This window comes from Populus nigra, chromosome 2 (assembly GCF_951802175.1).
Source record: "Populus nigra chromosome 2, ddPopNigr1.1, whole genome shotgun sequence".
NCBI lineage: Eukaryota > Viridiplantae > Streptophyta > Magnoliopsida > Malpighiales > Salicaceae > Populus > Populus nigra.
Window position 1 is genome coordinate 36,042,465 of NC_084853.1, and position 23,660 is coordinate 36,066,124.

Genomic DNA, 23,660 nt, shown 5'->3' on the forward strand with positions numbered 1-23,660 from the left:
GAGAGAATACATGGAAAAAAAAGGCTTGCCACCACCAAACTGCCATGTATCTTAGAACACACACCACCTCATTTAATTCAGGTTGTCCAGACCTTTCAAACGTTGTTTTGGTGGCCAGACGACTCTCATAAGCCACCTGAACAACACGGGGGTCGTTTACATGGTGACGTGTGCCGCACATGACCCAACAAGTTTTTTAATTATATTTAATAAATATAATTTACAACAATGCCCCCGAGCACCAATGAAAATTACAATAAAATCGATGTGAAATTATAAAAAAAATATTTGGGTGAGAGTTCAATTGATTTTGTTTTTAAGGACATCATAGTAATTATATTATTCTAAAAAAATTGAAAATACAAATATATCCTTTCGTAGTAAGTATTAGATTATTTTATTATAAAGTTAAATTAATATTTTTATTGTATAAAATAAAGTAAAATTATCAATCCAATCTTATACAATTTAAAAAAGATAATTATATCATGGTAAAAATAACTACCTTACCTCCATTATCTAGTTCAAAAAATGTTTTGTTCAAAAACAATATCATAATTATACTATTTCAATGAATAAAAAACTATAATAAAATTTCCTTGAATAGATTATTTGACAATAACAATTATAAAATGATAAATAAATCAAGTGAAAAAATTATTATATCACTTAAAAAATAGTTTTTTTATGATTTTTTTAAAGAAAAAATCATAAATTCATTATTACAATCTGATTTATATATATATATATATATATATATATATATATATATATATAATACTTCCCCCACTTCTTCTAGATTTTTATTTTAATTTTATATGGAGAGAAATCTTATTTTATCTAGTTTTTAAATCTACAAATAATGTCTTAATTTGATAATTTTCTTTCCTAGTTATTCTAAAGAAAAATATAAGCCACGTACCATATATTTTTTTCCAAGAAAGTCTAGGAGATGTCCTGGAGAGAAGAGAAAGAAGCGGGAGGGGAAAATAAAAAAGAAAAAGGTAAAAAATAATAATTCATTTTAGTTTTATTTATTTATTTATCAAGATTTAAATTTTATATTAATAAAATAAAATATAATTTTTAAAATGAGAAAGACAAAGTATTACGGCACTTCAAAATAAATTTTTATTTATCCTTATCATCATCATCATTATCCAAGCTATAAAATTAAAAAAAGAAAGCAAAGGCAGCAGCAACTGCTCTACTCGGAGCGTTGAATGCCCCAAATCCAGAGAGATTCCATTTTCTAACAACCAAATAATCCCCCAATAATAATAATAATAATAATAATAATCAGCACCACTATTCCATTCCTCTGGTCTACCACCACCTGCATGCTGATTCATAGCCAATTGTCTTTGTAGAGAGACTGCGTGTTACCCTGTGTGCATAAATGGCATAGAAATAGAGATAGAGACGCAGACACAGAGAGAGAAGCAGAGGCAGTGGTTTTTGTGTTACCAGTTTGTTTCTTCGATTGGTTGTTAATGGTGATGGCTGTTAGTGCAAATAATAATAATAATAATGATAATAACAATAACGACAGCAATAATCAGGAAGCCACGGCGTCTCAGAAACCTCCGTCAACGGCGAATGGCGTTCCTGTGAATTCAACCAACAACGGGGCTAGTCTTAGTAATTCTAACAACCTTTCAACCGGAGACGCCGTGAATTCCAAAACGCTGTCGTCTTTGAGGCACGATCCTGGTATTTCCGTCGAATGGAGTCCCGATGAACAGTCCATTCTGGACGATTTGCTCTCCAAGTAAGCTTTCTTTCTATATTTTTTTTTGTTTTATTAGTTATTTTAAATTTAATTATTAGTTTAAATGAGAGTGGTGCTATAATTTTTTTTTGCAGGTATGCATCAGAATCAAACTTAGTCCGGTATGCTAAGATTGCGATGAAGTTAAAGGACAAAACGGTTCGAGATGTGGCGTTGCGTTGCAGGTGGATGACCGTAAGTGCCATTGTGTGGTTTCGAATGGTTGATTATTTCCAACTTAAATGTTAGATGTTTAGAACTGATTTGACTTTTAAAGGTTGATTATATGAATAATCTAATGCTGATGTCCTGTTTTCGAGTCAAAACACCTGCCAACCATATTAATTTAGAGATGCTGGCTAAACCAGATCCCTGCTTTAAACATAAAAGTAGTCTTTGATTGGTAAAGTAATCGTGTTGGACTAACAGTTATGTTGGCAATGATATCAAGACAATGAATGTCAATGGCTCGGCTCAGAAAGGCATATTACCTGTACCAATCAATTTGCGAGGAGCTTAACATTTAAGGGTTTGGATTTAGCATGGGTGGCTTAAAAAACTACCAGTTTAATATATCAAATGATTACATGCAAACTCCCGTCAACAAATTGGACCTGGATAAACCCCATCTAGTTAGTTTCACCTCTAATGGGAAATGATTAGTTTTCCTATAATGCTGAGGTGTGATTGAATAAAATGAAAATTATTAGTTTTGTATTGATGAAGAGAAAATGAGTGAAGTTGTGACAGGTTCTGGTAAACCAGCAAGGGAGGTTTCTTGTTTTTCCCATGAAGGTGCAGTATTATTATTATCATTATATTTTATTTTATATCTTTAATGCAATGATTTAAGTTGGCAGGAGAAAAAGTATTGCGTGCAGTTGGGTATTTTGGGGAGTAAAATTGACCTTTGATGTTAGCCTCTACCTCTAGGATACCTGAGGTAGCTTTTCTAGTTTAGGGAAGATGGAGTTTTAACGAGTTTGCTATTTTTGCTGTGGTTAGGTCCGCTTAATAGGTTGGAAGATAACAAAATATCTGGCAAAAAGAAGGACGCATACAATTAATTTGAAATTGTGTGTGCCTTTTTCTGGGATCTTGTTTGCATAATATTCAATGATGAATAATTTGGTCTCATTGCAAAAAACTTACATGAATGTTGAGTCAGTAATAATAGAGAAACGATTTTTGAAGAGAACTCTTTGGGAATCTGGTGCCTGATGTTATTGGAGGTATTCTAGAAATGATGCAATATACTTAGATGCACTCTTGCCTTACTGGAGTGGGAGGGGTATTACAGAGGGAGGATCTCTTTATTTATGAAAGAGTTAAAACTATTTTAATTGGAAGATATCTATATGAGGTGATTTTTGGCTGCTCCCCCCTGCCACCCTCTAGATTGGTTTAGCAGAAAGGGAGTGTACCTGGGATGTGTGGTTTTTGGTTAACGGGTTCCATTTTTCAAATAGGTTGCAATCCAAGTGGAGTCTGTTTCAAGGATGGTGGGTCAAGTTAGTGGTTAACCCTCGAGGGCTATTGAATACAACTAAACAAATGAATGAAAGAATAAAAAAAAGAAAAAAAGAAGCAGTTAGAGGATAACCGCATCACTTATATGGTCTCAAGGGTTTTAGTGACTTGCACCTGTAGAAACTGTATATATCATCACATAATAGTTATGGAATATTCAACATACTGCATTTTTCATTGTAATTTTCTATGATGTTACACATTGTGCAATTTCTTCTTCTTCTTCTTCTTTTTTCCAGTTCGATACTAAAAACATATACCCCCCTCCATCCCATTTTGTTCGTCCACTATTGAATTTTTAACTATTTATTAAATTATCATTTATTGTATTGTCTGCTGTGCAAATTCTCAAAAACTTTGGAAAATATAGAATTCCATATATTTTGAAATAGATCTGTAATTAATTAAATAATTTAGGTTGAGATTGGAAAACCTTGTGCTGCTTTTCAAAAATGGACAAAACTGTCAGACATCCCTAAATAGAAACATGGTTTGACAAATAAAATTGTGGGATGGATTACCTGGAAAGAGTTCGAATCTTTATATGTGAATGATGAGAAGCATGGGATCTCTGTGAGAGGTTTATTAAGGAAATTGTCATTCATGGTTGATATTTGTTTCATGGCATTGTCCCATGTTTGTTTTGTAACCTCTCTTGAAGGATGGCTTACCCTTTTTTTTTATTCTTCTCTTCTCTTTTCTTTTCTAAAGTTGTTTTGGCTTTAAAAAGGTATATATATATTTATTACTCTTTTTTTAACATGATTGATGGCCAAAGTAGATTCATGCAAGCATAAAAAAATGCTACATTTAGTATGCCATGTGTATTAAGTAGTCTAACTGGCTATATTTTTATTTTCAGAAAAAGGAAAATGGGAAGAGAAGGAAAGAAGATCATTCGGCAAGGAAAAATAAGGATAGAAAGGTATGTTCTAACCTTCAAATACAATTTTGTGCAGTTTTTAATTAACTAGCAATGCTGGCATTGGAATACAGCAGATATAAACATACTGGCTAGAAAATTTGTGGACAGCATAACTGAAACACCAGAACAAACATTACATTTGTGTTCATGCATAGCAGCATATTTACATAAACAAACAATCACATTAAAGATTGATGAAGTTACATATTTCATCAAGTTCAACAGAACTATGTGGTAGCATAGTAACACGGTATATTTTCTAGTCACATGATTTGTTCTGTGTAGCAGATTCAGCCATTCGGTCACTCAAGAGCATGCAAGGATGGGATTAATTCCTTAACTTGTAATTCCACCGAAAGCCAAAAGAAATCTGCCTGATTATCTTAAGACCTGATTTGGGAGGGTAGAGAAAGAGCTCTTGAGTCAGTTTTGGTAGTTAGAAAAGTTCGTTGGTAGGTCTACCTTACCAGTCTAATGCAAATTGCGAGCTCCTTGGCTTTCTATGTTATTCTCTGCCACCAAGGATAAAATTGTCAAGGCCATTACTAATAATATAGCAGGCGTTCAGGCTTATCGGTGAAGGGAGTACCTAGAGCTCTTTCTTTCATTCAACAAAAAGAGAATTACCCCTTAGGTTGGATCTACGGTGATGATTCCTATAGAGACCAAAAGTGTAGTGGTACTCATGTAGATAAATTTATATACCCACATCTTATGTTGCACGCATTTAGCCACAAGTATTTTGGAGCACCCATTTGTTGAATGCCTGCATAAAACATGTACCTGGAGTTTTGATTGTTGGAAAAGTTTCAGCCTTTGGCATGGGTTTGAGATGGTCAATGGTCATTTATTTAACGTGTGTATTTGGAATTATAGTCATAAAAAGAGTCACAACTGCTTTATGATCTGCAATAGTGTATTCTATTGTTTCCTTGTCATGGGATGGTGATGGGGCTGTTTTGTGTATTTTATATAAAGCTTCTGGTTGTCTTCCATCTTACCCCATCAACGTGATGAATGGTTTTTACCTATTATTGTTTTATTAATTTTATTTATGTAGATTATTCTGTGTTTTTACTTTTTAGTATTCAAAAGCCCATGTAACATTGACATATGTTTCGCAGGAAAAGGCAACAGATTCTTCAACAAAGTCATCATCTCACCTGACAACTCGTCCCAATGGTCCTTCATATGCTCCAATGATCCCCATAGACAATGATGATGGGATTTCTTACAAAGGTTGGTTTGGTTTTGGACAAATTAGGAACATAGAAAAGTACGCGGCATACAAATACTATTCATTTTCATGAGTTATGCTCTTCCAAACTGATGGTGCTAGTTAGGATAGCTCATTATTTTGTTATCTAGTACAGTTTTGCTGAGTACTACTAATTTTGGAATTTGATATTTCCCCATAATGACCAATTATGATCACAAACTCAAGGAGATTTCATTACTGGTAATGCACATACTAGTTGTTCCAGTTATTAATGTTGAGTAAATTTTGGAAAAAATGTGGAACGAAGATGTACGTGGAACCTCAGTTGCTTTATTTGGCTGCTGCCTCATTTGGTTGTACCATTCACTCCTTATCCTGTTGGCTATTGGTGTAAAAGAAATTTAGCCTCCTGTTTTTTCCTCTAATTAATGTCGTTGTTGGTAGGAGTCATCCACCAATTTCTATATGGTCCTCAAATTTCTAAAACTGCCATGTACAGAATCCAATCAGCTGAATGATATTTTTCAAAATCAAGATTTTCTTTCTGCATACATATGATCTTGAATTCTCTGAAATGACAAAAGAGTTCAAGATAGTGAATGCCCTACCAATAGGAATTACAATTGGTTGGTCGTCAGTTTGTTAAAAAGCCTTCAAGCTAGAGTCAACATGCTTTGCAGGGTTCTCTAATACCTCTAGCTACAAGAATAATTTTCAGGATGGGAAAACAATGATTTCCTCAAACAATCATAATAAAAGGACACTGATAGCATTGGTTTGAGGTAAGTGCATCCATTGTCCTAATGGTTCACATCCACTCATTTATGTCACAAGGTTGGAGGATTTAGGCAAGTTTACCTCCTCCCTTAGTTACATGCTTCCTGGGACATAAATTGCGACATAATGCAACCACAAAGCCTATGTTATCTTAGTGTAGTTGTAACAACATAAATAGGGTTTCATAATTGCAGAATAAGACTTTGCTTTCCCAACCAATGCTAATCCTGTATGGTACAGAAATGCATAGGTCTTGATTATACTTCTGTCCGAGTAGTGGTTGAATTTGCAGAGCTTAAAGACATGAATGGCGAGCATGCACTATTAAATTGTTATTAGCTATGTTCTTTTTTCTATTTATGTTCATCACTTTTTTTTCCCCTTACTGATAGTGTGTCATTTGCAGATATTGGTGGTGCAACAGGAGAACTTCTTGAGAAAAATGCTCAAATCTTGAGTCAAATTTCTTCAAATTTTTCATCTTTTCAGGTGATACATAGAAACTTGACACCAAATCAGTGCCAACCAATCGTCATTGCATGAGATTTTTAACATTGTATCTAGTTGTGTTCTCAACGACCATTGCTGTTATTTACTTCTTTTGTTTTAGTACTTTTTTTTGCTTTTTATTCTTTTTTTTACCACACGCTTGTGCAACATGAATTGCAGTGTAAAGGAGCATGAGATCAGTAGGGTGTTTGTTATTTGAAATTGTTTCAGTTCAAACTTTTCTGCATAGCGTTTGAACTTGAAGAAATAGTCTTCGTGGTCAACATCAAAGTTTCCTGCTTCTGTGATGACAATGTTGAATTTTGAGAGAATCTAATTTCTATTTATGTTGAAAGTCGTCCATTTTGCTACAGTTGAACATTCAGATCCTGTGAATGTTGCAGTGGATTGTTTTTTATTAGGCACATTTTGCTTCTTTGTAGTGCAATTGTGAAATTGGGAGGGATAACTTGTCATCTATAGAGGTCATTGTGCATAAATGATTGTTGTTCTGTTGGATCAGAACCATGATAGCTGAGGTACCAAGTAGTAATTAAATAAATTGCTTTGTTACACAGTGTTATCACATTATAAGATAAATATTCACCTGTTGCAACATCTTATTTAAAATCAAAAGTGGATGATTAATGCCGGCATTCTTCATTTAATTGTTTCCTGATACATGATAATATCCAATCTGGATCTTTTTTTTTGCAGGTACATGATAATATCAATCTTTTAGGAAAAAGTCGGGAGAATATCCTTGCTCTCTTGAATGAGTATGCTCTTACCTCCTTAATTTATCATCTGACTGAGTTAATTCTGCTATATGGCATAGCTTCATACCTTGTGCTTGCAATCATATCTTGACCGTCTGGTATCTTCTAACAAGTGCACTTCATAATGCAGCATAGTGGTTGGTCAACCTATTTTCTTATCGTTTATAGCTGTTATAATTTCTGGGGACTTGCATGGTAAAATTTCAAAGTATCTGGTGGTGGTTTTTATCACCGTGAAAGGCTTTGAGGTAGTTTTTAATGATCGGTTACCGGTGAAATTTGTTAATTTGTATCGGCGGGGTATAGAACCCTCGCTTCAAGTAGTTTCATAGGGGCGTGTGTGGACATGCAACCAAGTTGGTCTCAATTCTACAACAATATAGCATAGTGCTACTAGATGATGAGCTTAATTCGTGCTTCTAATTTTAGTAAGTTGTGCAGCTTAAATGACATGCCAGAGACAATGAAGCAGATGCCCCCGCTTCCAGTGAAGATGAATGAGGAGCTTGCCAGCAACATCCTCCTCCCCCCATCATCCCATCAATGAAACCTTGATTCATGAGCTCGCTCTCTGGTTGCTGCCCCAGAGTATGGATCTTTCAGTCTGATCTGAATGTATTAGTGACTTTCTGTAATTTAGGTTGGCTGTTTCGATTATGTTAGAGAAGCCCGTTCCCCCCCGCAACAGACAAACGAATGGCTAGCTGCGTAGGGGGATTCTGACAGTACAAATGATTGAAAAACCAGTTTCTTCGCAGGTTCATTTTCGGGGGATGATGGTAAGGAACTTAAATCTTTTTTCTCCCAGAAAAAAAAGTGATTTTAGCTATAACAGATACAGCAGCTTATTTATGAAGAAGCTCAATTATGTTTCTGACACCATTTATAAGAAGAAAAGGTTTGGATCAAGGGCCTTTTCCGAATCCGGAACTGCTCTTGCTATAGGCTTATTCCGTGGCACATTGCATAGAGTTCTCCGTTTCTCTTGTACGCTACAGCCATTTTTCCTCCACAACCGTGACTAATCTGGAATGATGCAAATCTCAACCGCGACTGCTTTTAGTCCATGCTTGGATAATTCCTTTATTAAAGAACATTACAGCTACATAAAATAGCAGAAAAGTTGGGAATCAAAGTATAATATCTCGAAGTTGAACAGAAGCTCTCACTCTTGAAAGCAAGGAATGACAACAGGAAACTCAAAGCAATTAACGGCAACACGAAAAAGGTCTCTAATCCACGAGATCATGGCAAGATCTAACTGTCAACCTGCCATGGATAAAAAGTGGAATGCAATCAATAAACAACTCTACTCAAAAGTGAAGTGCAAATAACATATAATAATGACAAAAAAGTATAAATACGTTCGCTTTTATGAAGCAAAAGACCAACAAGTCTATGATATACTTTTTCAAGATCAATAAGTACATTTTTCACGTTTTTCTTCCAAACATCTGATCGTTATATTTATATTTAGAGTGAGTGTTTGGGAGTATGATAGCGGTTGTTTTTCAAAGTGTTTTTTATTTTAAAACATATTAAAATAATATTTTTTTTTAAAAAAATCATTTTTGACATTAGCATATAAAATGATATAAAAACATCTAAAACATATTAATTTAAAGCAAAAATAAAAAAAAAATTTAAATTTTTTCAAAAATGCTTCCGAAAAGCAATGCCAAACATATGAATTAATATCATTCTTTTTTACTTTTATAATCATAATAACATTTGAATTTTTTTAAATACAATAATAAAAATCTAAGAAAATGATTAAAATTACAAACACATTGACCGAGCTTAAAAGTTTTTTTCTTTAAAAATAAACTTTTGATCCAGCCCGCAACGGAGTGCGAACACCTGACTAGTAATAAACTATTTTACATGTGAGCAAAATTAAATATCTGAAAAAAAATCATTATAAAAGTTTTTTTAAGCAAACTAGAAAAAGAAGAAATAAGAACAATTTGAATGTTAATTTTTTTAGATACATGTGGAGGGTAATAGAGGTACTGTAATTAAATAGGAACTTTCTTGGTAGATAAATTATAGAAATGAACTTATTGGTTTAAGAAAGTGTCATAGAATTTAATGGTCATTTATTTTTCAAAAATGAATTTACTGGCACTTTTCCCTATAATAAAATAAGAAAGAGCAACCTTAGCCAGTCAACTATAAATTCTTCTTCCCCCTTGAGATATTGCAGGTGAAAATACGGATATGGAAAAGTAGGGCAACACAAAGCAAGAAAATGAACTCAAGGATTTTTTTATTGCTAAATGATGCTCATATCGACAAAGTAATGTCAAGGATAAACAACACAAAGCATTACATGATAAGGTGTATGCAATGTAAAATCAATAACACGAATACATTGTTAGCATTGACAAAGTAGAAGGTCTAGACTGCGACCATTTCCAATACTTAGGTCTATCATTGAAAAGAAGGGAACACTGAGGAACATATTACCCATATAACCAAGGCAGAGTGGTTGAAATGGGGAAGCAAAATTAGAATGTTATACGATAAAAACTCTACAATAGGTTGGTAAATATTACGTAAGTGTGGTTAGGCAAACCATGCTTCATGGTAGTGAGTGTTGTGCAGTGGAAAAAGGCATAAGCATAGAGTGTATCATAGGTAGGAAGGTTAAAATGGAAGTTTGTTAACAGAAGAAATGACTAGATAAGAAACAAGACCGCCCATGAGAAGGTGGAGCGGGCTCCTGCCGAGAACAACCTCAAATTTGAGTTTTTAAAGATGGTTTGGATACGTACAACATTGACCACGGGATACCAGGCGGAGAAAGAGATCATCAAAATATGATTCGCTTTTTTTTTTAGGTTGAGGGTTGACTGAAAATGATTTGGGCTAAGGCCATAAAGAATGATCTATCTAGCATTGCAAAATCTCATAGAAAATCTAGCTCGCAACTGAACCACTGAACTGAATGGAGAGTCTAGACAACATAAAACAGTTCAGCTTAATCAAATTTCCTTCCATCGACGTCAAAATCATCATCATCATCACCCTTTCTACTTGCTATCAGTAATGGTAGGAATATTGTTTATGATCTTAAATTAAACCCAAACCTGATCCATGAGGCGGGCTTCCACTGTATTTCTCAAAGCTCTTAACTACTCAAGATAATTGCATTATTGATGCTTATATCATGCTACAAATAACCGGTGTTTTAGCAGCTTTGTAATCCCAAATTACTACTATTAGTTGTATAATTAACACATTTTTCACTTCATCATACTTCACAATAACACACAGAGAAAGCCCATCAATTTGGGGTAATAATTATTCAGTTTGTCAAAAAATCCATTTGACAAATTAATTAGAATAAAAGAAAACTAAGATAGAAGCATAAACAAACCTGGGTAGTCTGATTAGAGTTCTGGGGAGAAAAAGACTCCAGATTCAGGACTCTAGCTTCAAGGTCCTCAAATTTCTGGTTCATCTGTTTAATAAAATAAAAAAAAGAGAATAAATAAGATGGAGAAAACCAATTATGAAAAAAAGGAAAGGAAAGGAAAGGAAAAGGAGGAAGGCATTATACATGATAAGAAAGGGCATATCTTTGATTGAAAAGGTCTCTCCAAGCGAATTGTGAAATTGCAGCTGCTGATACCGAAAATCCCACTGTGAACCACGCCAATCTCGTCCTCATCATTTTCTTGTTTCTTTCTCTTCTCTTCGGCGACTATTTTTTAACAGATTCAACCCGAAATTATAAGGATTTTATTTTTACAGAGGGGCAACATTCCACCTTGGATTCTAGGGTTGGTCAAAAGGTGTGATTTTTTTTTTTATTAACTTGTAAAAGATTTTATTTTTGCTAAATATATAAGGTTGATTCGAAAGTTGAATTTTAAAAATAAAATAAAATAAATTAAAAATTAGAGTTTTTATGTAGAATCCTATTAGTTTAAAAACAGGAGAAATTGGTTCGTGTTTAGCTCTAATTCCTAATGTATTTTTATTTTTATATAAAATTTTAATTAAATAATTTTTATTTTATATCTAACACAATATTTAAAAGAAGAGCTAAAATAAAAAAAATTATATTTTTACCTTTTATTTTTAGTTTTAAACATTCCAACAGGTACGCTATATGACCAGTTAAAATGCTTATTCTTGTTTTGAAAAGCTATTTCTACATTTCTCGAGAAGCTAAAAGTAAATGAAATGATATGTATCAGTTGGCCAACATCCTTTTCCTTTGTTTTGTATCTGTTGGCCAACATCTTTTTCTCTCTTTGAAAACATAACAAAAAGAAGAAAATAAACCTGTAAATTTCAAAGCCTTGCCTTGTGCCTCATCTTCTATGTGATTTTGAAAAACAAGAATTAGTTATTATCCAGTTAATTAATAAGATCAGTTGTGTTAATTAGTTGAAACCAAAAGATACTCTTGCTTAAAGACTTTTTTTATTTTTTTTATCTCTTAATTCTTGAGATTTTTTAATGTTAATTTGCTATTTATAATGATTTTTTCCCTTGTTTTATGCTTTTGATATGGGTTAAGGAAGACACTCTTAATTTATGTTGTTCTCTTCGACAAAATTGAGAGGAAGTAATTATGGTAGCTGATATTGATAACATGGAGTAACATATTTTAAATTTATTTTTGATTATTTGTTTTAATTTGAGGTCAATTATAGTAATGATGGTAGCTGATATTGATAACATGGAGTGACATATTTTAAATTTATTTTTGATTGTTTGTTTTAATTTGAGGTCAATTATATTTTATCTTGTTAAAAATGCAACCAAACCAGTATATCAATCTTCTTTTAGTTCCTAAAAATAGCCAAATTATAATGGTTATATGATTATATTAATGTCAGAATACGTAGGAGGCAATGCTTATTATTAATTCACTTGTATGAAAACTAAAAAATTGCTAGACATTGAATGCGAGCTTCCCTTACATCCTCTTATGAGGTTTTGACTTGAGTTTTTTTTTTAATATAGATGGATTCAAATTTTCCAAACTTTTTTACCAACTTTCTTATGAGTTGAACAACAAACAAAACAAACAACAAACAATTCTAATATAGAGAAGTCGAGTACATGCTTACTTTGTAAAGAATGGAGGAAACTTCAATAATCATTCTCAAATAAGCATCTTAAGTAGATGGCAATAAATAAATAGAGAAGTCGGTAAATTTGTTAGATTTGTTACTCAAATTAAAAATCATCAGCAAAGTGGAATGACTGAAGAATCAAGGGTAATTTTAATATTCATTTCCATGTTTAATTGTTTAACACATATTTTAACATTATTGAATTTCTCTAATTTTTTACCAGATTAATGATGCTCGACAAATGTATGTTTCTTGCGTTGACAAATGATTTCAACTAGAACATTGTTGGGTTATCTTAAAAAAAAAGGAACCCAAATGGCAATTTGAGCGTGCAAGTCAACATCAAAGGTCAAACAAGAAACAAAAAAGTCATGTCAATGCAAGTCCAGCTTCATCAGCTCCATCTACTACTGATTCTGTTAGTTTAGGAGAAGATAGAGAACCATTGATTTATCAAGATAGACCAATTGGTCATAAGGCTGCAAAGGAGCGACTTAAACGTAGACAAGGAAAAGATAAAGTTGGGGAGATAACTGTAACAAATCTCTTATAACAATTCATGGATACTCTAGTTGAAATTAAGAATAAGAAGAAACAAGACAGAAAAATTATGTTAGAGCAATAAGCTATGATGATTCAACAAAGTCAGGAGAAAGGATTGAGAAAGAAGAACAAATTATGAAAATGAGTATTTCTAATTTGGATCCAATTTCTGCAGCGTATATTTAAAATAGAAAGTTAGAAATTATGCAAAAGAGGGGTTTTAATTTTTAATTAACTTGATTGATTTATTGTTTAATGTGATGTATTTTATTTAAATATGTAGAAATTTCTTGGGTTATTTTAAATATATTGTTATAAAATTGATATCAATTCATAATACTTTTTTTCAAGTTCTTCTAACACTTAACAACAATAAGTAGGATTAATTAACTTAAAAGATAACAACCATAATGAATAAAAACATAAAATACTTGAAAATTATGATAACATAAGAAGCTCAAATGTAATGATTATACTTGTTGCCATATTGTTCCCATAAATGTTCAATCAAATCTTTTTGAAGTTGAGAGCTAGTTGCTTTATCCCTGATTTGATTATGAGTTTGAAGAAAATCATGTAGTTTTGGTAGTTGCTCTATCCCTAATTCGATTATAAGTTTGAAGAAAATCATGTAGTTTTGGTATTTTACCATGTGACACTGATGTAAAGGAATTGATTTCATGTTCATAGTCAAATCTAAGGTTCATTGCTCCTTCATCCTCAATAATCATATTATGCATTATTATGCTAGCTTTCATAATATTTGCAAGCGTTTCTTTATCCTAGTATCGTATAGGTCCGAGTACAATTGCAAAACGAGATTGCAACACCACAAATGCTCGCTTCACACCTTTTCTTGCAAACTTTTGTTTATTTGCAAAATATTTTCTCGTTGCTTCTAATGGCATTGGGATTGTCTTAACAAAGGTTGACCAATTAAAATAAATCCTATCTACTAAATAATATCCCATTATATATTCATGCCCATTAATTGTATAATTGATAGGAGCAGTACGGCCTTCAACAAGTACAGTGAAGATGGGTGACCGATCAAGAACATTAATATCATTTAGTGATCCAGGCTTTCCAAAAAAAGCGTGCCATATCCAAAGATCTTATGAAGCCATCGCCTCTAGAATTATAGTTGGTTCATGATAATGACCAATATACATCCCATGCGATGCAGTTGGACATTTCTCTCATTTCCAATGTATATAGTCAATGCTCCCTAACATCCATGGAAATCCATATTGCTCTCCAATTGATAATAATCGATAAATATCGGTCTCGTTTGGTGCCCTTAAATACCAATCACCAAAAACTTCTACGATTGCTTTGACGAAAGCTCTAAGACTTTCTATCGCATTGGTTTCCCTAATTCGAAGATATTCATTAATAAGATCTGTAGGAATACCATATGTAAGTATCCTGTAAGCTATAGTTACCTTTTGAAGGCAAGATAAATCAAGAACACCAATAGCATTTGTCCTTTGTTTTAAATATGGATTGTGAGCTTCCACTACATTTGCAATTCGAAGAAAAAGACAACGACTCATCCTAAATCTTCTTCAAAATTGACTTTCAGTGAATTTAGGATTTTCAAAAAAATAATCATTACATAGTCTTAACTCACTTTCTTTTCTTTTACGATTGACAATATTGTGACCAAGAAAAGAGCCACGATACTCTGTTCTCCGCCCTTGATTATTCGATTCCTTTTCAGCAACCACTGCGGTAGCAACTTCAAAGGCGAACATGGAAGTGTCATCATCAAAATCAAAAGCATCATAAAAATTAAAATTAGAATGACTTATGATAAATTTTAATGAAATATAATAAAGATTGGCGAGAAGAAAATGATGAGAAAAAAATGTTTAGGTATATGAGAATATTTATAGATGGATTTTTTTTTTCTAAATTTTGAAATCTTAGAATGTTTGCGGTTATTTTTTCAAAGTTTGAATTTGAATTTACTTTTCAAAAACCAAAATTTTAGCAGTAACATATAAAATTGAAAACTGAAAATATTTATATAAATAAATTTTAAATTTAAAAGTTTTAAATTTGAACTTAAAATTATATCTTTTAACTTTCATATTACTTCATTAATTTTATATTTAATTTTATAAATTACTCATATTAATTATATAATTAATAACATCATGAGTATATTATATAAAAAATAAAAAAATTAATTATATAATTATATTAAAATTAGTTTAACTTAAAATATATTAAAATATAATTGGCTTTTTTAAATAGCTTTTTACCATTGGAATGTACATAAACAAAAACCAAAACTATATTTACACTATTCAAAAAACTATTTTATCAATTTGACTCTTTAATATAGCATCTTCCATTGGAGATGCTCTAACCATGCCAACCTCGTCCTCACCATTTTCTCGTTTCCTTCTCTTCTCTTCGATGACTATATTTTAGCAAATTCAACCCGAAATTATAGGCATTTTATTTTTACATAGGGGCAACATTCTACCTTAGATTCTAGGGTTGGTCAAAGAGGTGTGATTTTTTTTTCTTTTAACTTGTAAAAGATTTTATTTTTGTTAAATATTTAAGATTGATTTAAAAGGCAAATTTCAAAAAAAATTAAATTAAATTAAAAAGGGGTGTTTTTGTGTAGAGCCCTACTAGTTTAAAAACTAGAGTAATTGGTTCGTGTTTAGCTATGAGTTACTAATATATTTTTATTTATAATTAAAATTTTGATTATATATTTAAAATTGAATGTATATCACAAAATATCATGACAATGATATCTTTGATTAACAACGATTAACCCTAGCTAATAATTACTTAAATCATAAATCTGACTCAACTTAATAACATCAATTTTTTAAAATAATTTTTATTTAATTACATAAAAATAAAAATATACTCTAAAAAACAACCTAATAAAATTTTAAAAAATAATAATGCATTGTGAAAAAAAACCCCTTCTAATATTATAAAAAAACTCCTATTCTCCTATTCAAAAATTAAGGAAAAGGTAAACGGTATTTTATAAAATAACATATAAGATCTAGTATTAATTAATTTGGGAATTTAATAAATTAATGTCTTGTAAATATTATATATTAATTATTTTTAAAAAAATAAATTTAAACTAATTAAATTAAAAAAAATAAGATATGCGAGCCTGACTTGGATTAAGAAGCCTTGGCGTGTCTAGGCCTTAAAGCCTAGGCTCATGCCTGGACTTGTTTTATTCCTTTGAAGCATCTTGTGCTCCTTTGAAGCATATATATGTATATACACCACATACAACAACAACTAGAAAGCAAAATAAATGAAGAATTAAAGAGTTGTCTTTTAGTAATTGTTATAATAGTTTTGAAAAGAACTATTACAATGGCTTTTTTTTTTTAAAAAGAGCTATCAGACAATTAATTTAAGAAGTTGTTATAATGATTTTAAAAAAGAGATGTTAAAGAATTAGTTCAGGCAACTGTTACAATGGTTTTAAAAGAACAAGGTTGTTAAGGAATTAATTCTTGGAGCTGTTAAAGATTTGATTTTAGGAGTTTAAAAAATTATTGTTTTAGTTTATGGGTGAAAAAACAAATTATTACTGGAGACCATGCAGGGGCAATCAAAGGTTTTTCTTTTGTTTAACTCAATCTTATACGTGCGAGCCCACTACTATTTTCTTGTTAATTACTATCTCATATCAAAATTTACTATATAAAAGTTTTATTTTTTCAATGTAAGATAAGAAGCCCACTAATATATATACTCTATGTCCACAATAAGAAAGTTGTGTTTTTCTAATGTGAGATAAGAAACCCTTTTGATTTAAATACTTCAATTTAAAAGGGAAAGATAATATCTTTCTAATGTAAGATAAAAATTTTTTTTGAAAAAATCTTTTATTATTTAATGCAATCCCCCTTCATATATTTCAGAATATTGTTTAGAATAAGAATATACTTGTTGGATTTCTATTTAAGTGTAATGCATCAAACTTGGTGTCTTTTAGAATATGAACCAAATCATATAAATAATGAGATTTAACTTATAGGATTATTGGTGAATTTTTAACTTCTATAGACCAAAATTCCTTATTTCAAGTTATGTATCTTATTAATCACATCATAGCCCCACCATTTCTTATTGTTTGACTTGGTTTTGCACTAATAGGCCATGCACACGCCTTGTTATTAATGAGTACTCTAGAGATTTGCTAGTAGATATCTCATAAGAGCAGCCCCACTCCACACTCATATACATGATTCCATCAAGTGTTCACTGCAATTTAAGCACTATCCATATATAATATGGAATTCATTAAGAACATTTTAGTTCATCCTTTCTTTAATTGCAGACTAGCATTATTCTCACATCATAGGAAAAGACTTGTTTTATAGTACTACAGAATCATAAAAGACTTTGTTATTACTTATATGAATCAAATTCATGGGATTTCTAATCACATATATTAGGTTGCCATCGTTTTGATTTCTCAATTAACATTAGTCTTATTCTCCTTGATGTTTCTAATATCATTTTTCTACCAAATTGTTTAGTCAGAGGATCAATCAAATTCATTTTTGACTTCACATAATCAATTTAAATAATTCTACCTTTTAGTAGCTATTCATAACATCATGTCTTAATCAAATATGTTAATTTTGACCATTAAAAGATTTATTCTTAGCAATAGCTATTTCCACTTGACAATTACAATACATTGATATAAAAGGTGTTGGTTTTGTACCCAATGGAATTTCAGTTATAAAATCCTTTTACCAATTAACTTCATTTCCTACTTATTCCAAAGTTATAAATTATGACTCCATAGTGGACCGAGTGATTAAACTTTGATTTCAAGACATTACACCACCATCAAGAATAAAGATATAGTCACTAGTAGATTTAATCCCATCTAAATTTAAAATTTAGTTAGCATCACTATATCTTTCTAATACAACGAGAAATTCACTATATAGAATATCATAATCCATGGTACCTCTCAAATATTTCATTAGCTAGACTATCACTGCCTAATGCTCATGATTGAGATTATGTGTATATCTACTCAATCTATACACAAAGTATGTTATGTCAGGTCAAGTGAAGTTTATTAAATACATTAGACTTAAGATGAGCAACAACTTCATCTTTATTTTTCTTTAATTAAGTGTTATTATTATAAGGAATATTCACAGGTGTTACATCAAAGTGACCCAACTTCTTGAGAAGTTTCTCTACATAATGTTCTTTTGTTAACAATATATCATTGTCTCTCTTTATAATTTTAATACTCAATATTACTCTAGTTTCACCCATGTCTTTCATATCAAATTTAAAATCTAAGCAACATTTAGTACTATGCACGACATTCATGCAAGTACAAAAAATAAGCATATCATCCACATATAAACTAATGATCACATCTTCATTATCAATAGACTTGGTATACACACATTTATCCATAGTAATTGAAGAAAAATCATCATTTAAAACAACCTGATCAAATTTCTCATGTCATTACTTAGAAACTTGCTTTAAGCCATATAAAGACCTTTTTAATTTGCAAACTTTATTCTTTTGTCCAGGTACTATACAATCTTCAGGTTGTAACATATATATTTCTTTTTCTACATCACCATTTAGAAAAGTGGTTTTAACATCCATTTGATGTATAAAAAGGTTATGACAGAAACTAAAGCAATTAAAACTTAAATTAAAGAATTCTAGTTATAAGTGCAAATGTATCAAAAAAATCTATTTTTTTTTAGTAAAACCTTTTACAACCAATCTTGCTTTGTATTTATCTATAGAACCATTAGGAAGATATTTTCTATTAGAACTCCATATGCAACCAATAAGTTTTGCACCTAGGGGCAAATAAATAATCTTTCAAGTTTGATTTTGTAAAAGTGAATCAATTTTAACTTTAACTGCTTCTTTCTAAAATAAGTAAAAAAAAATCATTTTCGAAGGAAGTTTCTTTCCTTTGTTCCTTACTCCTTCTCACTTCCTCAATATGAGTTTCATCAACTCTATTATTATCAATATGTGCATGAGAAATATTTTATTTAATAGATAAATGTGTTTAAAAAATTCTATATTTTTTGTTTTAATAACAGTATTGCAATTTAGCACATCACTTTTTAAAACTAAAACTTATATACAACATTATTTTTAACAGAACCAATAAACATACAATCAAAAGTTTTTGTTTTATTGAGGTAACATAACCATAGCTAGACACCCTCATACTTTTAGATATTTTAAATTATAAGAATAACCTTTCCATAATTTATAAGGTGTTAAATAAGATTTCTGATTATGAATTCTATTTTGTAAATGACATACAGATAAAATAGCTTTATCTCATAAATTATCAGGTGTTGAAGAACTAACTAGCATAGCATTCATAATTTCCTTTAAAGTTCTATTTTTTCCTTTTAGCTACCCCATTAGACTCGAGTGAATAAGGTGGAGTAACTTCATGTATTATACATTTTTTTACATAATAGTCATTTATCAGAACATACTCACCTTCTCTATCAGATCTAACTCTCTTTGTTTTTTTTTTTATTTAGTTGATTTTCTACTTCTGCTTTATATAATAAAAACATGTTATAAGCTTCATCTTTACTTCTAAGTAGATAAGTTTTGTATATCTTGAAAAATCATTTATGAAAGTCATATAATATTTCTCACATCCTCTAGTCAAAATTTGTTTAAAATCTTCTAAATATGTGCGTATTAAGCTAAGCAATTGAGTTCTCTATTAAGAAATGTACATGTTTTCTTAGTAATTTTAGCTTTAACACATATTCCATATTTATTCATAGATGAAGAATTCAAACTAGAAATTAAACCAATTGAATTCATTTTCTTAAGATAAGATAAGCTAACATGTCTTAATCTAGCATGTTATAGATTAATAGAGTCAAGAAAATAAGCAGAAAAATATGCATTTTTGTTCATTACATTAGCAACATTGAGTACAAAAAGTTCATAGTTACAATATCCTTTCCCTATAAATATATTATTTTAGTCATTACAATCTTGTCAGATTCAAATGACATTTTGATCTTAATTAAATTCTCCTAACAAAGCCGTATAGATCATATTTTCTCTTATATTAAGGACATGTAGCATCTCATTCAAAGCTAGTGTTTTGCCTGTAGTCAATTTTAGAAAGACTTTGCCTTTACCAAGAACATTTACGGTTCTTAAATCTCTAAGGTAAACCACTTCTTCTTCATCCTTAAAGGGTTTATAGGTAGGGAAAAGTTCTTTATTTGCACATATGTGTCTAGTAGTACTAGAGTCTACCACATAATTTTCATTATTGGTCACCATATTGACTTCAGAAACAACTACAATAATGATGTCTTCTTCCTCAATCATGTTAGCCTTAGTTTTAGCTAAAATCTCCCGAAAAATGTTAAAATCTTATTAATAAGCTAGTAAAAAATAAATCATATTTTATTAAAAACATCACAAAATTTGTTAAAATTGAAAAAAAACCTAAGACAAAATCAACAATGAATGATGAAATTAAAAAAAAAAACAAATGGATAAAAAAGAGATCTAGACATGTAGGCCTGGATTGGGTGGTGGGATTTGGTGGTTGAGCACATCCATGTTTAAAAAAAGCCAAGGCCCACACATCTTAAATGATTTTTTTTTTAAAGATGGATCACTACAAGATTTCACAGTTTTTTCATCGAATCAAATTCGTCGGTGTGAGATATATAAATATTTTTTTGAAAGAAAATAAACATGTAACAGGTCGCTCGTTTTTTCTTGGAATCCAGCCATTAGTTATGGCTAGAAAATTAGGATTGGTATTTTTTATATGAAAATTTGTTTTTCAACTTTTTTTCACCTTAAAACACCTAATAAACATCTATAAAACCACCCAATACAAAAAATTGTTTAAAAACTCAAAATCAAGACTGGAAAATTTTTCTTTCAACAGCAATTTATTTTTTACGTAAAATTAAGATTTTAAACCACTATCATCAAAAACATGGATGATATTAACATGGAAAGTATTTTCATTTAGTAACCAGTTCAAACGTTCAGTATGACTTAACACACGAAGGGCAATGCTACACAGTATAAATCGGCATTGCCAGGTAAAATCCAATGTCATCAATCAATTAAAAAAAAAAAAAAACATAGGCAGAATCGAAGAAGTATTCTGTTACAAATAGTAATGGAAACCTTGAAAGTGTAGCAGAATTAGGTGTAAGAAACTCATTTTTTCATCCACATTCGCACCTCTAAAATAAAAGCAATTACAAACAAGATAGCAAGAACACCTCCATAGCCACCCTTCCATTCTCGTCCCTCTTTACCTAAATGGATTCCATAGAAGACATTTGCTACTGCAAATATAATCAAAATCCTCCCCACACTGTAGTGGTACCAATTCCAATACTTCCTTACCTTTGACGACTTATCTGGTCGAGCCAAAAATGCCATCACCTGCGTACAAAAATACAGGCTACAGTCTCAGAGAGAGAGGGAGGGAGGGAGGGAGGGAGGGAGGGAGGGAGAGAGGGAGAGAGGGAGAGAGAGACCTGAAGGCATCCAAGAACAAGAAGGAAGACCCCAAGACCCTTGTGGGTGGAGACATCAGCACCAAGACGATTTTCGAGGATGATTCCGCAGATGACACCAGCTATGCCTAGTAAAAATCCCAATGATTGAATGCAAATATGGACGTAGAACCACACAGGATCCCATTGCCTGAAATAGCGAGCAACTATTGCTCCGATTATCATCAAAATGCCCCAGCCAACCATGTTCAATACTCCATGGCTCTTCCTTAATCTTGACTGTGGCCTTACATTGATATTGCTTGTTTGACCTGTCAGTTGCATTTAATAATGATAATTAATCCATATATATATATGATTGCTTGTTTGATCTGTCATTTACATATAATAATAATGATAATTAATGTATATTTACCGAATTCAAGCATAATAAATAAATAAATAAATAAATAAATCTTAATTACTTGCGGAAGAAAACCGAATTGTTTTTGTAGTAATTATTCTTCTTATAATTTCCAAAAATTCATTTGAAAACCTGTAATTTTACATTTTACTCATAGCCTTTAATTATTATTATTTTCACTTAAAATGTTATAAAGCATTTGTTCTTCTTCTTAAGATCAGTTGCTTAACAAGTCAGCTTAATTATGGTGACTTCAAAATCACATTTTAGAGTTATAATATGATCAGTATTCTGACCTGATCAAATAAAGTTTAGGTTAAAAATATAGCATGCTCCTGGCATATGGACAGCAACACCAATCATATTGTGTTGACAAATGATTCATGAACTAGTGCACATTGGACTATGTTAATTAATTAATATTTTACACATATAATACAAAAAAAAACAAAATTAATCATATAGCCTGCCTGTTCTTACCTGTAACATAATTCAAGGTTGTGGAGACCATGTCAGCGTGCCGGGTCAAGGAGAAGCTTGGAGAAGAAGGCATCACACCGGTCGGTCCGAGAGCATATATTATCCGAGTCGCCGGCTGGTCGGTGTTCAACTGGAAGGCTAAATACAGGCGTGAAGACTGAGTTACGATCATGGAAGTGTTAATTACTAGGTTTCCTCCGTCAAGTACCACTTCTTTTGAAGTTTGCCCTCCCAGAAAATACTTTTTTACTGCCGGAGAACCATCAGTTGCCGATATCCACCCCACAACAGCACTGGATCCTATCATCAAACCATTGCTTGAAAACCCTATAGCTATGTAACTATTTGCATCTGGTGCTGACAGAACAAAGCTCCATAAATTTGATGAAGTCTGCGCGTACTGCACATAACAAGAGCAAGTAGTGTTATCAAGAAATCAATTATATATGGTAAAGTAAATAAAGTAAACTTACTCGAAGGATGAAATCCTGAGAACTCCAAGCACTGACACAGTGGAGAGATGCTGAGTCAAAAGGGAGGCTGTTGATGTTTAGATTGGAATTGCAGGAATCTACTTGAGAGTTTACAAAGAATGCTAAGCCACATATGGTGAAGAAGATGATGGAGATAACGGAAGGTGCCATCATTTCCCTCTCTCTCTCTCTCTCTCTCTCTCGTTGGTTTAATGATGATCTGACCCTAAAGTGGCAAAGTAGTGGAATTGTAGTAGGTAAATATGATGATGTACATATGAATTATAAAAAGGAAGAGATCAATAGGAATTTTTGTTTAATAAGCAAGTAGTTGTGATGGAACAATGTTAATGTCAATGAACATGAACATGGGAATCAAGAATATTTATGTAAGAATTGGCTATTTAACCCTTGATCTGCTGTGAGTATAATTTTTTTTTTTAAAAATAAATTTGTTGAGTAGGCAGCTAATTCAATGTGTTTTTTAACATAAAAATTCAAAGTTTAAATTAAAAAAAATGCAAACATTTAATTAAATAAATTATAAATAAATGAAAAAAAACATTAATAATAACCATAAGAGAAATATATAAAAAAAATTGAGAAATGAATATAGATCAAGATAT

General features: G+C 31.2%; 2 protein-coding genes across 2 annotated transcripts; one reads left to right on the top strand and one right to left on the bottom strand.

Moving 5' to 3' along the window:
- Positions 1 to 1,156: 1,156 nt before the first annotated feature.
- LOC133682640 (uncharacterized) lies at positions 1,157 to 8,413 on the top strand. The gene is made up of 7 exons (XM_062106072.1): positions 1,157 to 1,771; positions 1,867 to 1,966; positions 4,164 to 4,226; positions 5,351 to 5,465; positions 6,629 to 6,711; positions 7,429 to 7,490; positions 7,932 to 8,413. Exons 1-7 carry the CDS (start codon positions 1,494 to 1,496, stop codon positions 8,035 to 8,037), a joined length of 807 nt encoding a protein of 268 aa, XP_061962056.1. The 5' UTR covers positions 1,157 to 1,493; the 3' UTR covers positions 8,038 to 8,413.
- Positions 8,414 to 21,245: 12,832 nt separating this feature from the next.
- Positions 21,246 to 23,365, bottom strand: LOC133681944 (cytochrome b561 and DOMON domain-containing protein At3g07570). The gene is made up of 4 exons (XM_062105156.1): positions 23,035 to 23,365; positions 22,562 to 22,961; positions 21,700 to 21,989; positions 21,246 to 21,604 (listed from the first exon to the last, which is right to left on the bottom strand). Exons 1-4 carry the CDS (start codon positions 23,206 to 23,208, stop codon positions 21,374 to 21,376), a joined length of 1,095 nt encoding a protein of 364 aa, XP_061961140.1. The 5' UTR covers positions 23,209 to 23,365; the 3' UTR covers positions 21,246 to 21,373.
- Positions 23,366 to 23,660: the final 295 nt, after the last annotated feature.